This window comes from Parasteatoda tepidariorum, chromosome 4 (assembly GCF_043381705.1).
Source record: "Parasteatoda tepidariorum isolate YZ-2023 chromosome 4, CAS_Ptep_4.0, whole genome shotgun sequence".
NCBI lineage: Eukaryota > Metazoa > Arthropoda > Arachnida > Araneae > Theridiidae > Parasteatoda > Parasteatoda tepidariorum.
Genome location: NC_092207.1, coordinates 68992588 through 69009193, shown reverse-complemented (window position 1 = coordinate 69009193; position 16606 = coordinate 68992588). Strand labels below are relative to the sequence as shown.

The window sequence follows — 16606 nt, the reverse complement described above, 5'->3', positions numbered from 1 at the left end:
ATTATATTATATTATATTATATTATATAATATTATATTATGTTATATTATATTATATTATATTATATTATATTATATTATGTTATATTATATTATATTATATTATATTTATTCATGTTAATTTAATAAAAAATAGTTCAGTTCTAATAAACTTCATGTGGTAAAACATTGTGTTTCATTTTAGAGATGCTTGTGTTTCAATGAATTCAAAGGAGAAAAATGCACCATCTTCCAAGGAAAGTGTTGGCTTTTTTATTGTTTTCGGATGGGATGCCAGTTCGAATTGACAAGTCTCCGTTGTGCATGTTCACCATTTCTAGAAGGTAAAACTGTTACAAGTAAGTAGTTTCATTATACTATAACATACAAAATTCAGTTTTTGGCAACTAGATGACATCTGAAAACTGATATCTTGAAAGAATCAGTTTCCAGAAGTTTTCGAATGAAAATTCATTTTATTTAAAATAAAAAAGCTTTTACTTTAAAGTATGCTAAAACTATAACGCTTTCTTGTACAGTGCGCTAAAGAAAAGACGAACCATCCTGAATAACTTTTCATCTAATGATCAGATCTTCACGCTTTAGGATTGAATCTAAACAGTTAGAGGGGGTGATCTCGAATATGCTAATTAATTAGTGCAGATGATATTTAAAGTTACGAAATTGGACACAAAAACTTATTTTCTCGGAATAAACATACTTTTTTTTTCGACGGATTTGGATTTTTGATCTTCAAAATATAGGGGGTAGCCGCAATCTGGGAAAAACGGTACCAATAGTTTGGTCAGGAGAGCTGTCCATAGTTTAGACCCCATAATGTTACTTTTATTTCTTACGTATTTCACCATAAATCGGGAGTTTTTTAAGCGTATTGAAAACTTTTCTCCGACAATCATAAAATGCATTCATCCGACGATAATTCCATAAAAAAAATTAGCTTCTACTTAAAATTTATTATTATATTTGATTATAGTCGAAAACTTTGCACTATAAAGTTTACAGTTTTTTTACATCATTTTAAAGAACGCTGGTTTAAATGGCAATATTCAAAACTTTAGCGAAATCAGTTAAATAGTTCCTGAGAAATTTTAAATAAAAAAATTTTTTAAAATATAATTTTTCAAGAACCTCTCAACCGATTACACTTAAATTTTGTACTTGCCCTTTACAATTGCGATCTTTCAAGTTTTGTAAAAAATTTGTATATCTTGCGATTAAAAATTTTATTGAAAATAAATAATCACTAAAACTATATTTTGCATGGAATTATGTTCGGATATATCAATTTTATAAATGTATACAAAAATGTTTCGATTCGTTTAAAAAGTTCCCGAGATATGGCGATATACACAAAAAGTAAAATTAATATTAAGGGGTCCAAACTTTGGATTGCTCTCTTGACCAAATTGTGGGAACCATATTTTCCCGATTGTGGTTACTTTGAGGGTCAAAAATCTGAATCAGGCGAAAAAATGTTTATTCATAGAAAGAACGTTTTTGTATCTGATTCTTTTCTATAAAATATCGTCTGTACTAATTAATTAGCATATTCGAGGTCACTCTCTCTAACCTTTAAGATTGAGTCCTAGAACGTGAAGATCCGATCATTAGATAAAAACTTATTCAGAGTGGTCTGTTTTTATTTTGCACACTCTCCCCCCCCCTATCGTAATTCCACCTCCATCGATAAACATGGTTGTCTAAACACTAATTTGTAGTAAGTGTATCAGAAATTACAACAACAAAGAAAAGTTTTCTGATAAAATAAGTTTTAATGTTTTGAAATAATGTAATAATAAACCAATTTCTGTTGACTCTATAACAGTGATTTGTAAGTTTGAAAATTTGTAAGAGATGTATGTTTAAAAAGGACTAATGACTTTTGTTGTTGTAATTTGCTGCTATTATAATTTTTATCTTCTTATGTTAAAAAGTTCTTATCTTACATGTTTAAACAGCATCAAAATGACTATTGACATTTGTTTTTATAATATGACTTTTTTTGTTATAATTTATTGTTATTATAACTTTTATCTTCTTATGTTAGTCTATATCTTTATAAACGATCAAAATGATTAATAACTTTTGTTGTTCTAATTTATAATTATTATAATTTTTATCTTTCTATGTTAGGATTTTAAAAATATTCTTTATTTTTAAACTCGAAAATATTTTTATATTTTTGAATTGGTATGTATCTCTTTATTCTAATAAATTATTGGATAATTTCTCATGATTGTTTTAGGTGGCATATACTTTTATGACCATGGAATTGAAGATTATTACGCACCACCTCCGAGAGGCTATCTTACTAAAAGCATGTATGAAAGTCACATTCTTCACGAGACTATGACGGGAGGTATGGTAATTTTAAAGATTAGGTCTTAATTCATCATTTGGTAAAAATTTATGTTAATTCAAAGAAAAAAAATGTGTTTTGTTATTGATCGTAAAAGGAATATTTTTTTTCTTTAACCGTTTCCCTTACCGATTTTTTTGAAAAAAAAAAATGCAAAAAGTCAATCTAGTTTTTTTATTTCATTAATAAATATAGGAACTAAAACAAAAGATAATACACAGGTTTCAAGTTATTTAAATTTTTTTATGTGTAAAGAAACATTTAATTTACCACTATTCCGAGTTATGTCGGGCAAATGAAAAAAGTTAAATATTAGTCTTTGTATGAGAGTTCTTAAAACAAGGGACAACACAAAGTGATACTTTCCAAACGACAGGGAAGTGTTACCCCTTTTTCTTTTACTCTTTTTTTGTATGCAAATTCAGCTACCATCGTATAATACAATCGCACAAAACACGTGTACAATCCCATAATCCAGCATCAAAACTCCCAACCAAATTTGGCTAACTTCCAGTCACAGCAGATTTTTTTAAATTTTTTACTTCCGCCGAGTAAAAACTTGATCAAACAAAACTTACTGACAAATTCTGCTACGCCCGAGTTTTCTCGGGATGATAAATATTTGTAATATATACATACCCGAGTTAACTCGGGACAATCAGGAAAGCGGTTGAAAACCTCTATTTAAATAATAAAGAGTGACATAAGTATGCGCCATGTTTGAATCATGAATAAGACAAAACTTAAACACGATATCCGAGACTAGGATGATGGTTAAAAATTATATATTTTGAGTAGGAAGTTAAAAAATAAAGCTATTGAAATAAAATAAAAAATAATGACTGAAAATTCATTTGTAAACAATTCCTTAGAAAAGTAATAAAAACATTGAAAAAATTTAACCTTTAATAGTTTGATCATACATTGCTGTACATTATGCGCACATAACAAAACGGTAATAGTGAAAAAATTATAGATGTAGCTAAAATTATCTTACACTATAAGAAAAAGTTGTTGTATAGCTGTCATCATTTTTGGCGTTAAAAAAAAACTTTATGTATTTTTGCGTAGAGAACTGCAGTTNTTGAATTGGTACGTATCTCTTTATTCTAATAAGTTATTGGATAATTTCTCATGGTTGTTTTAGGTGGCATATACTTTTATGACCATGGAATTGAAGATTATTACTCACCACCTCCGAGAGGCCATCTTACTAAAAGCATGTATGAAAGTCACATTCTTCACGAGACTATGACAGGAGGTATGGTAATTTTAAAGATTATGTCTCAATTCATCATTTGGTAAAAATTTATGTTAATTCAAAGAAAAAAAATGTGTTTTGTAATTGATCGCAAAAGGAATAATTTTTTTTGTCGCTAACTGTTTGTTTCCTTTACCAATTTTTTTAGAAAAAAATGCAAAAAATCAATATAGTTTTTTTATTTTATTAATAAATACCAGGACTTAAAACAAAACATAATACACAAATTTTAAGCTGAAATTTAAATTTTTTTGTGTGTAAAAAACATTTAATTTACTACCCGTTTACTATTCCGAGTTATCTCTGACAAATTAAAAAAGTTAAAATATTAGTCTTCGTATGAGAGTTCTTAAAACAAGGGACGACACAAAGTGTTGTTCCTTGTTTTAAGAAACGCCAGTGGAGTGATACGCCTTTTTTTTACTCTTTATTTTGTATGCAAATTCAGTTACCATCGTGTAATACAATCACACAAAACGCGTGTGCAGTCCCACAATCCAACAGCAAAACTTGACAAACTTCCAGTCACAGTAGATTTTTTTTAATTTTCTACTTCCGTCCGAATAAAAACCTGATCTGACAAATTCTGCTACACCCGAGTTTTCTCGGGATGATAAATATTTGTAATATTCATACCCGAGTTAACTCGGAACAATCAGGGAAGCGGTTGAAAACCTCTATTTAAAAAATAAAAAGAGACATAGGTATGCGCCATGTTTGAATCATGAAGGAGACAAAACGTCCTTTACGTTTAAACCTAATGGTATCCGAATCTAAGATGATGGTTGAAAATTATATATTTTGAGCTAAAAATAAAGCTATTGAAATAAGAAAAATAATGACTGAAAATTCATTTGTAAACAATTCCTGAGAAAAGAAATAAAAACATTGAAAAAATTTAGCCTTTAATAGTTTGATCATACATCGCTGTACATTATGCGCACATAACAAAACGGTAATAGTGAAAAAATTATAGATGTAGCTAAAATTATCTTACACTATAAGAAAAAGTTGTTGTATAGCTGTCATCATTTTTGGCGTTAAAAAAAAACTTTATGTATTTTTGCGTAGAGAACTGCAGTTATCATGCGAAAAATCATATAAAATTGATGAAATAACAATTGTTTGCAAGAATAAGTGCGAAATTATTATTATTGCTAGTGGGCTGCTCCCCCTGCTCGCTAACGCTCGCCATCCCCTGAAAATTGCTACGCAATCTAATATGGTTTGCCTCGCAAACCAAGCTCGCTTCACTCGCTACTAACTTAGGTACAAAATTCTAAGAATTCGAAACAATCATTCAAATCCATATAAAAGCTTTCTTTTTTTTAAAAAAAAATTTACATCTTTTTAGTAAATACTAAGTCATTAAAATAAATTTGAATTCAAATAAATGACATGTAATTCGTTAAACCTATTAGAAATGTACTATAGTATAATTCGTGATATAAATAAAAAATCGTCAACTAAATTCGTAATATGTAAATTCGTGAAAAAAAGTGCTTTCGACAAAATACTAAAATAGAGATCTATCGACAAAGACTACTCACTTCTGCCTAGCTTAATGGTATGAGATGCTCTCTGGTTATTTCAGTTTCCGTTTTTAAAAGTGCTATATGTTGAGCCACCCCAGCTAGATTTGGCATGTGACATTTTTAGCGGCAATCATTGGTCGAATCGCCGTGTAAGAGAAATAGTGACGTAAACAAAACAAAGCAAACGTTGCCACCGGCGGAAAAGAGATACAGCCAAAATTTGGGAGCCACGTAGGAGAATTATATATATTAGATCAATATGCTTGTTTTTTAAACGAACTTTTGGGTTCTAATGAGTATGAAAAAGTGAGTGCCACTAAACAAACAAATAAAGAAATGAATAATTTAACCAATTTATTTCTTCATGTATTAACGCCGATTTTATGGAGATAAATATTAAACCTAATCATTTTGCTTGGTTACCATTGCAAATTTATCAACAATTTTCTATTTAAAATCGTATTTATTTTTGGTTATTATGAGAACTCCTTTTTATGAAAAATAGTGCGAAAACTTAATTAAGTGTTTTACAATTGAATATTCATTATTTTAATTGAATGAGTTAATTCGACGCAGTTTCTCCTGCAATTAGTAATAACAATAAATGGAAGGAGTCTTAATGTTTAATAATTGTAAAATGGTTAATAAATTTTATTCCCTTTTAAAATATTTCTTTTTTAGAAACGCTACTCCTTATTTTAAGCTATTAATTTGGATATTATATTCAAAGTCCAATCCGTAATGTAAGAAAAGAAAATTACTAAGAAAGAACAATGAATTTTTATTGGAAGGAAAACCTTTAAATAAAGAATAAATAATTTACAGGTAAAAAATACCTTATATAAGCTTTACTCATTTTAGGTAGTTGACAATCAAAAAAATCTGGATCTTTTTCGTTTGTTAAAAAAGCATACCATGTGATTTACTGGCTAATAAAATTGCGCTCACAACAATGAGAAATGGCTTTAGACTATGATCTTTTTTATTTGATATCGAGAAATGACACGTTTCATTAAATCAAAGTGAATCAGAAAATAAGTTATCACAGAAATAAGTTAAATAATAATTATCAATGATATTATTAATGTATAACGGGTGGTTTTTGTTTTGTAATTATTGTATAAGAAAGACATGCGTTAGTGAATAAAACAAACCTAAAAAGGTGATAATATTTAAATAACTCGAACTTGCATATCTTTTCTCTTAACAACACATGTAATAATAATAAAAGAAATTTAAAAGGTGAATTTTTAATCTCTAGATCATATTATATTTTTAACCTTTTTAATTTTTTTATAGTAATTATTCCATTCTGTTAAATTAATTTCGCTTAAAAAGTTAAGAGAAAAAGACATTGCAACAATGTTTTATAATATAGTTAGTCTATTTTAGAACAAATAATCGGTTAATTTTTTTAAAGTCTCAAAAAGATCCTCTATTATAATCATTTATAAGTTTCTCATTCATTTTCAAGAAATTGAAGTCATTGGGAGAAATTATCAACGTCAGAAAATGACTGATTTTACGAACGACTCTTCAAGAAAAAAATACAATCCCTCATTGAAAAAGATTTCTTCAAGCAATAAGGATGTTTCCTACAGAAAACGAACAAAAATGGAGCACCCCTATTATAATAGTAGAGGTATGTACAAGAAAAAAAAATCTTAATTATTTTTTTGTAAATTTCGGGATTGTATTTCATTGTGCATTTCATCCTTCGTTACGCTTCATTAGCTTTCGTTCATCATTTCGTTACGTTTTATAAATGGTAAAGCCAAATGATTTTTTTATCGACTTTTAAATTTTTTTTAAAGAAGATTAATGGCTCATTTCCTGTTAAGCTGACTTAAAAAAAAAGCGAATTTTGTTACCATTATTTGTAAGCCTGCTTGAAATCAAGCGAATTTTTAAAGCAGAGGGTGAGCTTCTTCCTTCCTAGTGGTGCCTTCCATGACCAAGTATATCATTTAGCCCCATATATACGTCACAACCCGTTTCACAAGAAGTACCCACTCACACACCTTTCATCCATCCAATGATCGTGATTTTGATCTGAATCAGAGAACGACCAATCTGCAATTCAGTACCCCCAGAGGAATTGATTTGTTACTTGAAGGACTGTGTGACTCCGACAGATTTAACGTGCACCAGTCACCATTTAATACACAGGGATTCTTTGGACGGCTGGATTCGAACTCTCGTTTTCACGAATACGAGTCCAACGTCCTACCAAACAGACTATCCCGACCCACAGTTGAAATTATTCACCAAAAATTCATGTAGCAAAAAATTTTTTGTTTGTCTACGCTTGTGCTTTTACTTCTCACGTTCAAACATTTCCCTTGTGATTCCATTAAGATATATTAGGGAACATAGATAATTTAACTTAACCATTCTTCAAAAGAATATTTAAAATTGAAGGTATATTTTTATAAAAAAAATTTGTTCACTTCACAACTGTAATTTAGTAGGGAAATTTCACAAATTTTTGTAGGCTTCCGTACTGTCTCGTACGTAAGATTTTAAGTAATTGCGCATGCGCATTGTGTACATGCGTCAGTTCTGGCGGAATGCACATACGCCAGTGAAAAAATATCAAACTTACTTAAAGGAAAATAAGAGATTTTTTCAAAACGCTAACGTAGTGAAGTATTATTTTAACTTAGACCACAAAATCATAGCAAGCATTTACAATGAAGTCTATCTTTCCAAAGCTATGGCATACGTTTCAAGATACTTTGCTAATCGTAAAACTGCAGTTTTGTGAAAAGAAAAATTTGGTAGATTGCAGATTTTGATGAATTTAGCAATAAAGAATGCCGATTATTATTTAGATTTGTGGCCGAAGATTTAAGAAATTTAGTTTTTGTTTCTATCACTAGTCCAAATAATAGAGTGGGGATTATTTCCTTCATTTTTTGTGAATACCTTTTCATAAATTTCAAGTATAATTTCAGTGTAATACTTCAGCGTAATTTGATATAAATAAATCAGGCTTATATTTTGATAATAGCAATTTTATATTGCAAATATTATTTATATTTTTTGTACCCAGCCAAATTCATAACTCTCAGAAATTAAAATAAATATCAAATTGATTCTGGTAACAATAATTCAAATGCTACAAGTATTGAACACTTTTGTACCAGAGTAAGGTCTCGCTTTAAGCAATTTAAAAGGAAAAAAATAGTGTAAATCATAACTTCAAAATAAAATTAGTCGAATTCTGTATTTATAATCGAATTAAAAAATATGTAATATTTAAATTAAACTTCTTCTAACTAAAATGTATAATTAAAATATTGATAATTTTAAAATAACGATAATATATTTAGTTTCTTATGGAACTAGTGCAATTAGACAACCATGATGTTAAACAAAAACCAATAAAAATCTTTTTTTTTAATCAACCAAATCAATTGCTGTAATATCATACGATTCATTTCTAAATTCCATTGATACATTTCTTCAAATTCACATTCCATGCCCATGTTTTTAGTTCGGAGGTAGGCTTAAAAACAGAAAACAATATTGAACAGCTATAAGCAGCGTGCTTGTAGCTTTGTCTTTATAGCGTTAATTACACCAATATAACGTAAATATACGCAGTATCTAAAACAAACGCAGCATGCGCAGTTGCTTCAAATCTTACGTAAGGGAGCGTACGGAAGCTAACGTTAAAGTGCGACATCTTCCTAATATTTTCTCCCAAACAGGCTGATACATTATATATAGTTTGTAGTACATGCATCACGTTGTGCAAGAAGCTGATCGTTAAGCTGATCGTTAAGCTTTTAATAATTAAGCGAATCTCTTTATATTTAATTTATAATTGTATATTAATGTAATTTGCTCCAAAAAATAATAATTGTAAAATGGTTTCTCTTGAAATGTAGCGTAATAAGGTAATATCATAGAATTGCGTAATAATAAATAAATGACTCTTTTAGTATTAAACTCTTAACCAGAAAACAATCAAAATCAAATAAGAGAATATAATGAAAAAATCTTAGCAGGGTTAAATAAGAAAAATAAATATTGCATGTAAATGCTTTTAAATTAAGGGATACAAAAAATTTTACAGGCAAACAATACATTTATGACTTTTATTAATTTTATAGTGATGATAAAAAAAAAAGAAAATTGATGTGAGAAAACTGATCCTACCATATAATTTTATGGGCAATAAAAATGCAACGACAACAACAGAAAACCGCGTCGGACCATTGCTTTTTTATGTGTCTGATAAGAAGATTTTCTTTCCAAATATTTAATATTTTCATTGTTAACATTAATGCTACACTGTAAAAAAAAAAAATAATCCCGAAACGTTTCTGAATATATGAGGCAGCTACGGTGCATGTAATTTTCAAAAACGTTTCTCAATACTTCGGAAACCTTAGAAGCTGAATCGACGTCAATGCGATTCAGTTTTAAACTTTTGAAAATAAAAGAAATGTTTTTCAATTTGGTAATTGCACTTGAAGGAGAAGATCACGGATACTCAAACGTGTTACCTATGACATCAGCTGATCGTCTATAAGCAAAATGGCGTGTTAAAGTTGAGTTCCCTGTAAGTTAGAATGTTATCTAACGTGAAGTTAATAAAATACAGAGTAGTATTGTCCATCGAATTGGTTGAAATATAATTATTTCTCATCTACTCTTTTTACTTAACTTAAATTTGTTATTTGTGTACATATTTTGTTGTAACCTTGATATAATTTTGTTTTGTGTACCTTGCAACTTCGATAATTAGCCTTTTTTTCGAGTTAAAATTAGTTTCTGAAATTTTTTACAATGTAGCTTACAGCTCTGTTACATCAAAACAGTTACACAAGCTTCATTGCATGTTCCTTAATAATCATTTAATATTTATCAGTTATGAGAGTTCATAAAAATATAAATGAGTGGTGACCTCATAACATTGGTAGTAGGTAGAACTATCTTGATTCTCGAGATTATTTTCTTACTAGTTTGTTTTTAAAACGTATTTCTATAAATTCCAATAGTAAAATTTTTTCATTAATTTTAAAATAGAATGAGTTATTTACTAAAGGGTAAATGCCTGATTGTGGTAAACATAGACTATCGCGTGGTGGCTTCTATCAATAATCAGTAGCATCATTTTCGGTTTTGATTAATATTGGAAGTAATTAAACTTTATTTTGATAAGTTTAACGGCTAGAATCTTGTTTTGCTTATACTAATAAACGTAAAATCACTGTAAAGGGCAGCAATTAATATTATAAAATATCAGGATTATTTTAATTTTTTTAATCTTTACAACGTTACATCGTTCGAATTTTTTAATCGATGTCTTTCAATTTTTTGCATGGTTGGTTTAATTAGTTTTTCTGGTGGTTCCCTCTATCGGTAATAATCAGAAAATACTCGACTTTTGTGTTGCATTGTGTTATATTCTGATATATATGTTCTGATATATACATTCTGATTCGTGCAAAGAATGAGTAGTCAGCTAGTGATTACATAAATATTTGACTTAAATGAAATAAAAACTTTTTTTAAGGTATGAACAAAGAGAAAGAAGAAAGACGTCAACATTTATTGCCAAATGATGATTGGCCACTTAATCATCCCACATCTCATGCGCTCAGAAATTCCAAATTATCTGTTCCTCCGCTAAAGTATTTTCCCCGTAAACAAATGAGATTAAGAAATCAAAGAACCATAGAAAATCAGGATAACATCCATGAGCATGCGAAAATAATTCCACAACTTGGACCGCACAGATTATCGACAAATCATAAAATTAGAGAAACTGATTCTAAAGAACCTGCTTTGTGGGCAGATTCGGTTGAAGAGAGTGTAGATAAAGGTTAGTTGATGTTTGTTTGTTTTCAATGCATATTTACCTATTTTTTTTATTTAAATGATAAAACACAATCTTTTTTATACACTGTTAGACTTTTCACTCTAAAATTACAGTAAAATAACCGGCAGCAGTTTGTCCATCCAATTGACCGAAAGTTTAGGGCTGGGAACATTTCTTACCTTTACTGTTTAGAAACCGTCAATAACTGGTATGGCAGAAAAACCGCAAAAATGAAACAATTAAATAAAATGTAATTTAACCCTTTCTTCCAAGAAATTTCCAACAGTGTAAATTGCATTTAATTAAAACAAAACGGTCTCTATTAATCTAGAAGAGAGGATATTAGTACTAATATTAGTAAAATATCCTCACTTCGAGACTAATACTATTATCAGTGTAAATGAAGTGATTGGTAAAAAAATTGCCGATGTTTTTAAAAAATCAATTAATGTGTGGTTTGCTATGCTTTGCTCCTCCGGAAACGACGGAAATTTATTCTTTGAAAGATTAAAAATTGACTATTAAGTTCGTCAACCCATATAGCACTGCTTACAGGGAAAAATTAAAGGATTTCTACTGTATGTCAGATTATTCCTATTAATAATATTTGCATGTATGAATATTAATTTTGTCCTCAGACTGCAGATGATAGCATGATAGCTTTTTTGAAAATGTAATGTAGCTATTTTGTAGATCTTCAAGTTGGTCACGCAGTCTAATGATGAACTTTACTGACAATCACTGCTATTCTTAAGATGAGCTCTCAGTGAAGACAAGAGCTTATCTCATGTTCATACAGTAATTTTAAAACATGGTAACTATACAAATCCAATCCCCTTTTGTCTTTCTGTTATTGATTTTCCAAATTGTTGGATATTTTTGGGACTCCCAGGATCTCTACACACGGAGCCTCAAAACTCATTGCACATACGTTAGGGAGTGATAGAAGATAACTAGTTACGCACAAATCACCATACAATTCATCGTCCGAACGCAAGTCGTAATGCGCTAGAGAGCACGGACTTCTCTTCTGGGTCTGGACTTTTAATTTTATGTCTGGGCTTTATCTTCAGGTGTCATATGAAGAGTTTCAGCTACGACGATGGTTCCATAGATTCTGAAGACATTGTTGCCCGGATTTTCGTATCTGCTGATACCATAAGAGAGATGGCTGGTGTTTTCGCCAACGTACGGCGTCACTCATTCGATGGTGTAGTTGGCGTCCGCAATTTTGAGCCTGTGGTGGGCGACTTAGTGTTGTTTAATTTCATTTTGTTGCATAAAATGTTTTTCATCATTTTATCGGTTTCTTTTCATTCCATGTCTGCCTGTCTGGTTTCCCATCATCTCGTGACACAGCATGTTTCGTGTTTTAATGCTTTACGACTTAATTTTCGACCATGGATCGTATGGTGATTTGTGCTTGTCTAGTTGTCTTTTATCACCCCCTCCTAACGTATCTAGAGTGCAGCTTTCAGGAGAACTCTTCCAGACATCAGTCTTGCGTCGTGGCGGATACTATGGTTACGAGGAAAAATCACTTTGAATAGGGATGTATGGTATATGGTTTCGTCTTAATCTTGGCATAGATCGGTGAGAGTAAGCCAATCGACACCATCATTGCACCCCGATTAGAAATGTGCTCTTGCTTGTTACTATAGCAGCAGACAGTCCCAGACTTATAATCTGGTGGAGTTCTCCTCAAAGCCCTAATATATAGATCTAGCTTTCTTTCTTTTTAATTTAATTCTTAAACCTCAAAGTATTCAGCTTTGCACATATGTTTCTTTGTTCGAGAGACAACGAAAAGACCCTGAATGAAGAGAAAAATTTCACTCAAATTTCAACTAACACTCGAAAATTAAAAGAAGCTAGAAGCAGCTTGAAATTAAGCAGTTTAAGCTAGAATTGACAACAAAATCAATAACAATTTTAAGTGATTATGAATACATGAAAAGTAATCAGTACGTTTAATCATGTTTAGATAATCCTAATTTATTATCACTATTGTAGCCATGATCACAAGTAATCAGGATTAGAATCAATCGTCGTAATTTTAATCGCGGTGTATGATTTCATAATTACAAGTACTTCTCAAGTCGCGATCAAATATAAATTGACCATTTGTCCTTAATTTATATTTATATAAACCAGTTCCAAGCACAACCCATTAGATCAGTTGGTTAGCGCTATTGTGGTTCATTTATGCAATATTTTCGTATAACAAATTAACATCAAATAAACCATCGATATTTCAACTGCTTTCTTTAAAAAGTTTATGAGAAATTAAGAAAAGCTATTTTTTTAAAATTTTTATAGTTTATTAAACTTTATCCAAGTTGCTTATTGTACTCTCATATTTCTGATATTAGTTTTTACTTTACTGTCTTAGAGTAATTGTATAATGCGAGGTACCTGCTTTGCGGCACTTGCTTCTTCAGCGAAAGTATTTACCAATAGGCAATGGAGGTTTGATTTCGAAAAATGTAAGTAAGTAATAAAATGAATAATATATACGAAAAAAAAGGAATTCGATAATTCCTTTTTTTTCGTATATAATATACAGGTACGATAACGAGAAGTCCGAATAATATATATAAAAATATTTGCATGATCGATTTAAGAAGTATTTATATATTTACAATAGGGAGCGAATATATGCATGTTAATAGTCATATTCGTAGTAGAAGTTTTTACTTTAATCTTTCTTGACTTTTTATGCTCCATTTTTAAAATCAATATTACAATACATAATAAGCAAAAGTATAAATGATCCATATATTTAGCTATAATAATACGATATTTACTATTTAAATTATTTTATTTTTTTAGGTACGACTTCATCCAGAACTTGCACTGCGACTATTGAATTTAGAATGGTTTTGTTTTGTTTATTTATTTACCTTTGTATTAAAAATATCACATTGTGTATTAGTTATAAAAATTTTCTCTAATAAACTTATTTGTTTTGTGATTCGCAATTATAAATTTCAAATTTTTTGTCCGAGAAGAAGGGAAACTCCGAATTGATTTAAAATTGGGGGAATTGAAATTAAATTTAACGATGGGGACATTATGAATAATTCAATTTTAGTTCCTAATTAAGCTGTATTTTTATCTGGAGTTTCATAGATAACAATTTTTTTATTTCCGCGTATTTACTTAACATGTAATTGTTGTATTTACTTAACATGTAACATGATTGTTTTTTAAATGAAATATTTTTGCAATAAAGCCATGAATTGATTCCAATGCGCATGAAAATAGGCGTTGTTTAGTAAACAGACAAAGAAAAAATGAATAAATAAAATTAAAAAAACTATAAGAGTGAATGAGCAAATAAAAAGAATGCAACTATGTGCACCATAAAATTTTTTAGTTTACATCAAAGCCAAAAATAGTGACAATTATATATACACCAACATTTTTTAAAATTTTTTTTACATTATATTTTTCGCGCACGTAAAATGCTTCTTTTTAACAGATATGGAAGCCAGAAGGGGTAAACTAAATTATACTTGAAATTATGAAAAAATGGATGAAAAAATACGAATGACAATTTTCAGATTTGTTGAGTAAAACTAAAGTAACCGACTTTACGAACAGAACATTTAACTGTTACTCACAAAAAAGTTATCCACAATTCTACGTTGTCATGCAGTATAAAGTATCAATTTTAATTTGATGCAGTCTTGTATTATGACTTTCGTGGTCTTAATTATGACAGCAGAATATTAAAGCTAATTGCAAGGTTTGAAAAAATTACAACTTTTAAACTGACTTTTGTTAAAAGAAATGTTCTTATGAAAGAGGTTCGAATAATTGAGGTTTTACTGAACAACAAAAATTCATTACAACAAAGTTTACACTTAGAATGTTAAACAATATTGCTTTATTAAGGCTTTTGAAATTTATTAAAGTGTTTAACAACAGGTTTTTTTTTCCTTGACAGAAGAAGTAACCTAGCAATTTGATTGAAACTAGTTCGGTAGAACAAAATAATATTAGTACATGATATATTTTATCTTAATGAACTTACAGAGCAATTCATGAAAGTAATTTCTTTTAGTAATACTTGATGAAAACATAGTTATTTCATTTATTTGTATGGGGCAGCATTCTTCCATTGTGTTTATACTGTGCAGAGAAACAGCAAACAAGAATGCTTAGAATGATTACTTTCATCTGTACAAGTATTTGTTATTTGTTCAAATGACCAATCATCAGTGGTGGATGTAAGTGACTTACCTGAAGTTTTCTAACAAAAATGCTCATCTTGTGTGTGTAGATGTCAATTTACGTTTTCTAACAGAAAAATAATTGATGGGATCCTGAGTAGCAATATAAAATAAGTCTTCCATAAATATTGCAAAACTTATTTCAAATTTTTTTCCGCTGAAAAAAAAAAATACAAATGCTAACTGTACGTATTCTCGCAAATTCAGCCTCTATTGTGATAGCTGAAGCACAATTCTGTACAAATTTGCAGCACCTTCAATATGGTGTCAAATTATATAATTAGGCAAATTAGTTCGTGTTGAATTTTATTACACGATAAAATGGTTTAAATTGAGTAGAAAGATGGTTCGATTAAGCACCCAAATAAGGTTACATCAAATTCACTCGATATTATGTTTCAAAGCACATTATGGTTAGACTTTTTCAGAAGGTAGGAACCAAGTTTTTTAGATATGTATAATTTTAGATGTAAGGAGCAATACGTAAAATTTTTTCAGTGCTTTGAAATTATAAATTCAACGTTGCTTTAGAAGGAAGCAGTCTAAATTTTTTTTCAAGTGCAAGAGTTCATTATTGTTGTAAATATTGCATGTTTAAATATATTCCACATCGTTACTTTGATTCAGTGAATATGGAGGCAAGAAATAGATTTAATAACAAAACCCAGTATTTCATAGCAAATTAATTTTAGAAGATTCTATGCGAGACGAAAGTTAAAAAATAATTTCCCGTTTATTTTTTAGCACAGAATATAGTCAGAATAACTCTATTCAAACCAAAAATAGATTTACCAATAGAGTTCATGTTCATCTAACAAAGAAAGCTAAAACTCAAGAATGGCATAAGTCACATTTTCTTGACTTTCTTACGACACAATAATAGCTTACATATTCATCAGACTGGAATACAAATAAATTATCTTAAAGAAAAGGGTTTTGTGCTAAACCAAACAACATTTTAGCATCCCTAAAAAGTATTTGTGCAAGGAATGGGGCAAAATATCAGTGAGTAACAGGTTATGGCAGATCATTCTTTGACAGGTTCATAGCTCGGAATTCTAGCTAAAATTGTCACCTCGACAATATGTAAATAAGTTTCAGGTAGCAAGGGCTTCACGGTTTGGTTGTGATATTTTAACAAGCATCAAATTTCAGTGCTAGGTTTAAAATTTGTTAATTTAGTTAAAAATGAAATTTGCCTTGATTTTGGCTGATAAACCACTTTTTGGCTACGGAAATTCAACAAATACGCAATTTCTTCTTCTTCTTCTTTTTTTTTTTTGAAAAAGGAGTAATTTATGAAACATTTTATAATTCAAATCGAACTTGGGGAAATGAATAAAATATTTAAAAAAAAATTAGTTGGTAAAATATTTTA

The 16606-nt window shown here is 29.5% G+C and overlaps 1 protein-coding gene across 3 annotated transcripts in view; it reads left to right on the top strand.

Moving 5' to 3' along the window:
* The window catches only part of LOC107445141 (pancreas transcription factor 1 subunit alpha), a 33758-nt gene extending 19794 nt beyond the window's left edge, over positions 1-13964 (top strand). The window contains exons 3-8 of one of the 3 annotated variants that reach the window (XM_016059479.3): positions 184-337; positions 2245-2358; positions 6629-6796; positions 10685-10993; positions 11684-11804; positions 13823-13964. In XM_016059479.3, the coding sequence (XP_015914965.3) occupies positions 184-337; positions 2245-2358; positions 6629-6796; positions 10685-10993; positions 11684-11709 (771 nt within the window). In that variant the 3' untranslated portion in view covers positions 11710-11804; positions 13823-13964. Of the gene's footprint in view, positions 1-183; positions 338-2244; positions 2359-3503; positions 3620-6628; positions 6797-10684; positions 10994-11683; positions 11805-13822 lie in introns of those variants that run through there. The other 2 variants (XM_043049320.2, XM_071180003.1) reach the window with 2 other exon arrangements.
* The last annotated feature ends 2642 nt before the right edge of the window (positions 13965-16606 follow it).